The 9,420-nt window shown below is 41.4% G+C and overlaps 1 protein-coding gene across 2 annotated transcripts in view; it reads left to right on the forward strand.

Moving 5' to 3' along the window:
- Positions 1-4,549, forward strand: part of RXFP2 (relaxin/insulin-like family peptide receptor 2) — a 65,127-nt gene extending 60,578 nt beyond the window's left edge. For both annotated transcript variants that reach the window (XM_011997803.1, XM_011997804.1), the window contains one exon: positions 3,825-4,549. In XM_011997803.1, coding sequence (XP_011853193.1) covers positions 3,825-4,084 — 260 coding nt within the window. In that variant the 3' untranslated portion in view covers positions 4,085-4,549. The remainder of the gene's footprint in view (positions 1-3,824) is intronic.
- The last annotated feature ends 4,871 nt before the right edge of the window (positions 4,550-9,420 follow it).

Genomic DNA, 9,420 nt, shown 5'->3' on the forward strand with positions numbered 1-9,420 from the left:
CCTCGCTGCCACCTTGCAGTTAGATCTCAGACTGCTGTGCTAGCAATGAGGGAGGCTCCGTGGGCGTGGGACCCTCTGGGCCAGGTGTAGGATATCATCTCCTGGTGTGCCGTTTGCTAAGACCCTTGGTAAAGCGCAGTATTAGGGTGGAGTTACCCAATTTTCCAGGTGTTGTGTGTCTCAATTTCCTTTGGCTAGGAAAAGGTATTCCCTTCCCCCTTGTGCTTCCCAGGTGAGGCAATGCCTCACCCTGCTTTAGCTCTCGCTGGTCGGGCTGCACCCGCAGACCAGCGCCAACTGTCCGACACGCCCCAGTGAGATGAACCCGGTACCTGAGTTGAAAATGCAGAAATCACCCGTCTTCTGTGTCACTCACGCTGGGAGCTGGAGGCTGAAGCTGTTCCTATTCGGCCATCTTGGGCACACCCCCGTGGGCTTTGTTTTCTGTGCTTTTCTGAGAAGACATCAGCCTTTCCTGAAGCTGTTCTCCCAACCTGGATTATACTTTCAGCTTCTAAGATTCTAACCTACTAAACACCACTTCCCATCCTCCAAGGCTCAACCCAAATGCTCCCTCTTCTATGGTACGGTGCCATTTTCTATCTCTCCTCACCCCACTTCCATGCAACCCAGTTGCTTAAACATCCAGGATGGTTTGTTTACACCTCGCTTATTGGCCTCATGTGAACTGCCTCATAGCGACACTGCTTCCGAGTGTGTCCGTTGCTTCCTTTAGATGATAAGCTTGGGGAGCATGCATGTCTTATTCCTCTGTGCATTTTCCACAGTGTTTTTCACAGTGTTTTCAAGTAAATGCTTAGTCAACTAAAGAAGGTGAGCTGGTCCAAGAGTGATGGAATAGAGAGGATCAGTCTCATCAACCACCCCCTCACCACTACTGTCTCCACACCTTCTTAAAAAAAAAAAATGAAGTCTCGCTCTGTTGCCCAGGCTGGAGTGCAGTGGTGTGATCCCAACTGACTGCAACCTCTGCCTCCCTGGTTCAAGTGATCCTCCTGCCTCAGCCTCCTTAGTAGCTGGGATTACAGACGTGCACCACCACACCAGGTTAATTTTTGTATTTTTGGTAGAGATGGGGTTTCATCATGTTGGCCAGGCTGGTCTCGCACTCCTGACCCCAAGTGACCTGCCCCATCTCTTGGCCTCCCAAAGTGCTGGGATTACAAGCATGAGCCACCATGACTGACCCCGTCTCCACACATTTTGATGTGCTTTCCCGCTTGTAGGGGGATGCAGCCCAGTGTGGTGGAAGGAGGACTTGGCAACAAGCAAGGCAGAGGTTCTGGGTTCCTCTCCTGCCCCTGTCAATGACCTGTTGAGGGATCTCAAGGAGACCATCTCACCTCACCTCAATGAGACTATCTCTAGATGGTCTCTCAAATTCCTGCTAGTTTTAATCTTCTTTGAGGCTTTTTCTCTCTGTATGAGGCCACTAGGGCTGCTATAACAAAGGACTTCCAGTTCTGGAGGCTGGAAGTCCAAGATCAAAGTGTTGGCAGGTTTGATTTCTCTTGAGTCCCTCTCATTGCCTCACAGGAGGCATCCGCTCTGCTGTGTCCTCACATGGCAGCAAGGCTCATCATCCTCAGTGAGTCCATGATACCTCAGATCATGATAAGCTTAGTAAATACCCCCATTGTCTTGTGGAAACATTACTGAGCCACACACCAGTCTTTCTTTACATGTATAGTTCAATAGTCTGAGGTTTGTCTTGAACACCTCAGTGGAACCAGGAAAAATGTCATGATCACAGTTGACAAAGCTTCTTCTTGCTTGCCCAGCTTCCCATGGTATTGTAAGAAATGCTGCCTTCACTGACCTACACCAAGCCTGTCCCCACCCTCCAAGAAGTCTGGTGTTTACTGGTCATGGCATGTCACTGACAGTACCTGGGGTCACCCAAAAGATAGGCCAGAGTTAGCTTATCTCAGAACTCAGCTGCTGCTAATCTTATGAGAAGTCTCATCCCAGCACTTTGGGAGGCCATGGATCATGAGGTCAGGAGATGAAGACCATCCTGGCTAACATGATGAAATCCTGTCTCTACTAAAAATACAAAAAAAATTAGCTGGGCGTGGTGGCGGGTGCCTGTAGTCCCAGCTACTCAGGAGGCTGAGACAGGAGAATGGTGTGAACCTAGGAGGCAGAGCTTGCAGTGAGCCGAGATCACACTACTGCACTCCAGCCTGGGTGACAGAGTGAGACTCCATCTCAAAAACAAAAGAAAAGAAAAGAAAACAAAACAAAAACAAAAAGAAGTCTCATTCAGAGTGGAACTTAAGTCTACAGCCATACCACCCTGAACATGCCTGATCTCATTCAGAGTAGAACTCACGTGGCCTATTTGCCTTCACCTAAGTGAAAGCAGGTGTTATCAGGCATTGTTTTTCTACGAGGTTGGGGTGGGATTCATGATCAAAATTCCCGTTACGGGCACAACAGAAAAAGGCCACTTATTTTGTTTTTCTTCAATCACTAACGGTTCAGATTGTCTAATTTTTTTAGATTAGGGACAAATAATATAAAAGTTCACTTAATTTAAGACAGGCTAAAACATAATTTTTTTCATATTCCTTTCAGTTAAAAAATAAGGACAAGGAAGAGAAGATAGGATAGGAAGAGAGGAAGGTAAATATAGAAAAGGAGAGGAAAGAGATCAAAGGAAAAGAAGAAGGAAGGTCAGATAAGCAGTCAGAGAAGAAATGGAAAAGGAAGAAGACATACACAGGAAGAACAGAAAGATACAAGAAACAAGGCAGGGTCAAGAGAAGAACAAAATAACAGTGGCTGAAGGACAAAAAAACATTACGGGATTGAGAAGGAAGAGAGCAGACAAAGGATGATGAGAGAAAGCATCAATGGTCTTACCAGCCAACTCTTCACCTGAATGGGGAGTTCCCTGAAATTGTGAAGATGTGAGAGGAAGTAGCATTATGTGGTAAGGTTTGAGGATCTCAAGTTTTAGTGCCAAAAAAGCACCTCAGCAGAGCTGACTCTGGCCCAGCCCGCTGGATTCAGTGAGCAAGTTATCACCAACCCCCTTTAACAGAGAGAGCAGATGAAGTTGAGGAAGCATAAGTGATTCGCTCACACTCACCTAGTTAAGTGTCTGACCACAGGATTAGGCCACGGGTAAAGGGAAAGATGCATTTCATGCTAACCAAGCAAATGAAATGATGCCCTCAGGAAGGACACTATCATTCCAAATTTCACCTCAAAAAGAACTTCTTGTGACCTCTTTCCCTGAATATTCTATTAGCATTTGTAGGGTTGCACACAAGAGAATTTCATCAAGTTTAGGGGATGCATTCCACTTCGCTCTTCAAAGCTTTTAATAAGATAACAGGATAACCAGAACACCAGGGCAGGGCAATAAGCTTTCAGAACTGGATGGAGATAAGACCAAGGTCAGATCTGGCTCTTGGACCAGAAGTTTCCTGAACCCCACGCTACTGACTAAAGATTATTTCTTTATTTTTTTATTTTCCTATAAAGGAAGGTGATAAAATAGGAAAAAATGCACTATACAGCAATTTATGGTTTACAAAATATTTTCACATATTTCCTCTTAATATCACAATGACCTTCACATTATTTACTGAAACTCAGAAAAGTTAAATCATTAAGACCTTGAATTCATAGCTTCTGTGCTCTTCCAACAAAGAGAGTTTCCTTCAGGTGAGAGAAAACTTAAAATGTACTATGTCTCCCTCTCATAAATAGCATTGACTGCAAAGTGTTATTTGTATGTTATGTCTATTTAAAACTTCAACTTTTTTTTCACACTTTGCTTCCTTTTCCAGACACAATGACTTCCTGGATAGTGATTTTTTTCCTTCCAGTTAACAGTGCTTTGAATCCGATCCTCTATACTCTCACAACCAGCTTTTTTAAGGACAAGTTGAAACAGCTGCTGCACAAACATCGGAGGAAATCAATTTTCAAAATTAAAAGAAAAAGTTTATCTACATCCATTGTGTGGATAGATGACTCCTCTTCCCTGAAACTTGGGGTTTTGAACAAAATAACACTTGGAGACAGTATAATGAAACCAGTTTCCTAGCAATCATTTTGGATCACTGGACTTTCAGTGGACTACCTAAAACAGGGGACAGCTTTTGGAAGATGATATCTGCAATGCTTTTCATCTTTACCAACGGCAAGCCTTTCTGCACAGAGAGCACAGCAGAATGGCTCCTGTCACTGCATTCCAATGGCAGCTGTACTATCTACCAATCGTGCTGAGGACAGCACCAAAGGTTCCTCTCCTCACCCGAAATGCCTGAAAAGCACATGTGAATTTGTATATAATGGGTTGAGGTGCCGCTGATCTCTAGCTAACCATCACAACCCACCAACAAATGACCACAGGTTGGCACTGTGTGGTCTTTCACATCGGGTTGCACTGTCCATGAAATAGAAACACTCACAACATCTGATTCCAGCGTGGCCATAATAACAGAAGTCTAACATCTCTTTCCTTGCTTTTTCAATATCAAATAAAACCGTCAGCATCCTGCTGGATTGACAGCAAAGGATTTCCAAAACATTCATCTACCCAAAGTCCTCCTCTGTGAAGGCCGGTGGAGTAGGCACTTTGAAAACAGAACTTCAAATCAGGTTACCATGTCTAATCTATGACCAGAGAGTCACACTGATGAAGCCTAATAACATTCACCTTTTGGATTTTATTTAATGTCAGAAGAGATGAATTCTTAAGATATTTTTCTTAAGGTTGCCCAGGGCCCAAAGCAAAATTGGACACCTTCACTGCCAAAAACTACACTTTAATATTCTTAAAGTATAATTTATTTAGAGCAGTATCCCTATTGCTGGCAAGTTCTGCTTTCATAAAATATGCAGATAAGAAGTGTTAAAGGGGATTCAAGAATTGTGGTTTTATTTGGGACTGTCTGCATACTCACATTGGTTTTGTTCTCATTGTTTTTAACAAAAAAGCAACTAAGTTTCGGGTTGTTTTTTGAAAACAAAACTGAAAAAAAATTATATGTGAAAATGAGAATCAGGTAAATAAAATTACGTTTTACATTTGTCCATCTATTATTTTAAACTTAACAAAGACCATGGATGGGGTTTATTGACTGTTAAGCATGTTTCTCCTGATAAAGAATATAGCCAGGAAACACAGTGTTTCAATTCACAAGACACATCCTACATTTTTCTTTCTCTTCCCCTTTTGCCACAGTATGAGGCAGTTACTTAATTTCTTCACTGTTCACTTCATTCTGAGTTCCTTTAATGAGATAAAATGTAAGCAGCTAAGACCAGCACAACACCTCCTATTACATATTAAATGGACACCCTTTATCCAGTAGCATCCGGAAGAGAAAGAAATGCAGAGTTCATGGGTCCCAGCCATTCTGGTAATTTACTTGTTCCTACTTACTATTGACTAAAATCATAACCTGAGTTCCTTCATTTTGATCAAGTAAGATATTTCTCATGTATAATAAACTATTTTCATTAGGATTCTAGAAATAATGTTCCCACTCATTGACTATTCTGCCCTTTCCCTTATGGCTTTAAATTTTTCTCCATCTTGTCTCCTCAGTATGATGAATTGCGTCCTCACTTGTTTTCCAGGTTTGCTGACATTTTATTAAATGTCTTTGCCAGTCCTTGATCATCTTATGATTTATTTCCTAATATATTTTCTAACACCAGGAGCATAAATAAGGGGTAGACCCTGAGCCTAGAGTATTGTAATTTTAGCACCAATATGTGTCTCCCGTTCTTGAAAAGCATCATCTGTGGTCCATGAACCAAGTCTCTGGGAACCATGGTTTGTAAGAGCCCACACTTTGCCGTTGGGCACTGAGTGGGCATGAGAAGAGGCACGCGACCAGATGCTTTGGGGAAGGTGGCAGCTGTATGGAAAAATGGAATCTCTGCATAGGTCAGCAACATGCCAACAAATAGCATGCACTTCATATCTGATAGCTTGGTGATTTACAGTCTTAGTTTGTACTGCTCTACAACTAGAAAAGCATTAGAAATATGTATTATTTTAGCAAATAATAGTCTTTAATCTGGATTGAGTGAGAACTTTTGTGCTAGGCCAAGCCTGCTTTCTAAACATGGTATTTCTGTGTGGTTATGAAAATATCATGTGTGTTCATGAACCATTTTCCGTGACAATATAAACATCAATTAAATGTCACTGCAGAATTTAAGAGGCCATAGACGGTGCCATCTCTGAGTAGGAGAGAGTGTGGGCAAATCATCTGCTCCACATCCTAACTATGCATCTGTATATGACTGATGTCTTGAAGAGGATAAGAAAAAAATACCCTAAAAAGTCAATACGTAGCTTCAGACGACTGTATAGAAAAAGGGTATGTGTTTTATTTGTATTAGACATCAGTAAGATTGTTTACATAGCTTTGTTTTATCCTAGAGGCTTTTGTTCATAGCGTTCATAGCTTTTTTTTTCCATTCAATAGGCTATTTCAGAAATTGCAATCGACATAAACTATTCTATCAAAAGAGTTCATGTCAATTGCAGTTGCTGAAATGCCTCTCGATGGTCAGGAGCTTTAGGAGAAATTACATTTATTTGAGCTTTATGTACAGGTAGCACTATCACCTTTCTCCAACCCTACCCTATACCCCAGCTCTGCAGCTCCATTCAGCAGGTCTCCATTGCATCATGAAGCCACAAAAGCAGGTCCATCACCCCAAGGTTTATCTCTTAAGGATGACCCTGGTGCCAAATTGAGTTCATATTTGGTGATTTGCTACAGATTTGCTCATGCTACATTTTCAAGACTTTATCTCACCCAAGGCAAAGACTTACTTTACCATCCTCAAGTTAGTAAGCAATACAGAGCTCCCAAGAGTGCATGTGATAGAAAGGAGAAACCATAGTGTGTCGCCAATCATATCTAACCTATTATTTTATAAACGTCCCAAGGGGAGCTGACAGAAATCTTCCAAAATTAACCAGAAATACATGTAAGGCACATTTCTTTTTCACTGTTTTCAATGTAGCATACATGGGCATATACAAAGTTGCCTTAGACAACTTCACTCAAGAAACAAAATATTAAAGATAAGAATTTGTATTTCCTTATTCCCTTGCCCTGGTGAATAAAGAAAGGGAGAGCCACTACAAAGATCTCCATATTTATCTGCTTATATATTTGCCTGTTTATCTGTCAGTTTTCTGACATTCTGTTTATGCAAGATGTAAGATGCATATTTAGTAATGATCATTTTCATTTTTGAGCCAGGAAAATGCAATGAAATTAGACTATTCTCTTTCTAAAGGGCTTTTCAGTAGGACACTTCAAAGTCCTTGAGAAATACTTCCTAAATCCCTATAAACTAATAGAACCTATTACTCAATGTATTTCATTAGAATTGTCTTCAGGATATTTCCCCACATCCCACATATGGGAGAAATGAATTACAAACGAAGAAATTGTGAACAACAAGGCCAAGTTACAAAACTGCACATCCAGAAATGTGAACCTTCTGCTGTCTGAAGCCCATGGTGACATTTCTTACCTCTAAGCTCTACGCAAACTCGTAACTATTTTGAGTTATAAGCTCACAAGTGGCTTCAATATAAGAAGAAATTACTTCTAGACCACCTGAGAATCAATAATGCTTTTACTGGTTTCACAAATTTCTGAATTCATGATGCTAGGGTGTTTGATTCAGCAATGATTTTTAATGGAAACCATACCCTTTCCTGCCATAGGCAACACACATTTAAGGTAAGGAAATAGAGGTCAAAAGTCATGGGGCTGGAGCTGTAGGTTTAGTTCAACCATCAACTGCTTACATGACCTCAGACAAATATCTTTATGTCTCTTCACTTATCTGTAATTGAGTTTCCTTAAGATCAAATCACATAAACAGATGTCTGGTCCCCTGTCTCTCAAAATCTGTTTTGTGGATAAAACCACATGTTGAAGGTCCAAGTGGTAAGCATCTAAAAATTTACATCAAGTGCAAAGATCATTCCGTTCTCAATTCCCCTGGGATATTACACATTGTTCACGAAGAGTCAATGCAAAGGGCACCAATGTTCAGAAATCCAGTCCTTTGAGGGGAGGCTTACAGGACCCCATTCTGCTGTGAAAAGAAAGCTGAAGCAAACCGCAGACAACGAAGCTTTTCTAAACCACGGCAGCTTGCCAAAGAACAACAGTAAGTACCACGTAAAAATTAGGTTACCTATTGCTGGCAAAATTTAGGAATGCAGAGATCAGGAAGATTAACATGCAATTGTTTTACCACAGATCACAGACTGGTCTCTTCACATAAGTGTAGGTCTACTACTGCCTACATTATTCGCTAAACCAGATGTAAATGCACAGGAATGTCTAGTATGTATGAGTGGGTATATCCTGGGAAAAGTGTTGTAGGATAAAGAGATAACTGTTTAATTTCCCCACAGAACCAGGATAGAACATGTGGTTCTTAACCAAGGTTGATGCCTACCTCAAGTCTTGCACCATCAGCAACACACTCTTTCCTGTGTATCATCAACTTCTCTTCCTCCCTACTCGCTCTTTCCCCTCAGCTCTCAATGCTCAAATATCTCACACCTAAAAAGACATTCCTGCCACCCGACACCCTCTTATAGCTTCTGTCTTCTTCTCAAATGCTCTTTACAACTAAACATTTTGAAATAATTATAAGCTCTTTGTCATCAACATCTTACCTCACTTTGACTTCTCAACCAACTGAATGTGGCTTCCACACTCACCACACCACCACACCACCACACCACATTAAAGACTAATGTCTGCCCTGCTAGGTTTCAGACTTGTGTGGGAGCCTGTTGTCCTCCTTAAGGTCACCAGGACGAGAATCCAACGAGCATTTTCCTTTCTTCAGCTACTTCACCTCCCTGGAGAATTAGTCACTTGATGTCCATTTTCTCAATCTCTAAACTCCTCTCTTGGAATGAAGGACACCATTCATTTCTGTTCTGAACCACTTCCCTGGCTCTTCCTTCTCACATCTTTATGGACTTCCCTCTTTCTCCTCTTGGCCCTTAAATTTATGCAGAAATTTCTGGAGTTTTACTCCAGGCTCCCTGATCTTTGCCCTCCATACAGATCTCCCTGACTTCAACCTGTCTAAGGCTGTCATAGGTAAGTTCATTTGTAAAAAACTCTGTTTTAAAAACATAAATACAACTAGAGTGAGCTTATTTTGACTTTTCTTACTAAATCTTGACACTCACTTTTTAATCTGATCCACAAATTACACAATAAGTTTTGCTGAGGCAGGCGTGCAGTAGCTAGCGCCTGTAATCCCAGCACTTTGGAAGGCCAAGGTGGATGGATCGCATGAGCCCAGGAGTTCGAGACCACCCTAGGCAACATGGTGAAACCCTATCTCTACAAAAAAAATACAACA

Source organism: Mandrillus leucophaeus, unplaced genomic scaffold (genome assembly GCF_000951045.1).
Source record: "Mandrillus leucophaeus isolate KB7577 unplaced genomic scaffold, Mleu.le_1.0 Scaffold549, whole genome shotgun sequence".
In the NCBI taxonomy this organism is placed as follows: domain Eukaryota; kingdom Metazoa; phylum Chordata; class Mammalia; order Primates; family Cercopithecidae; genus Mandrillus; species Mandrillus leucophaeus.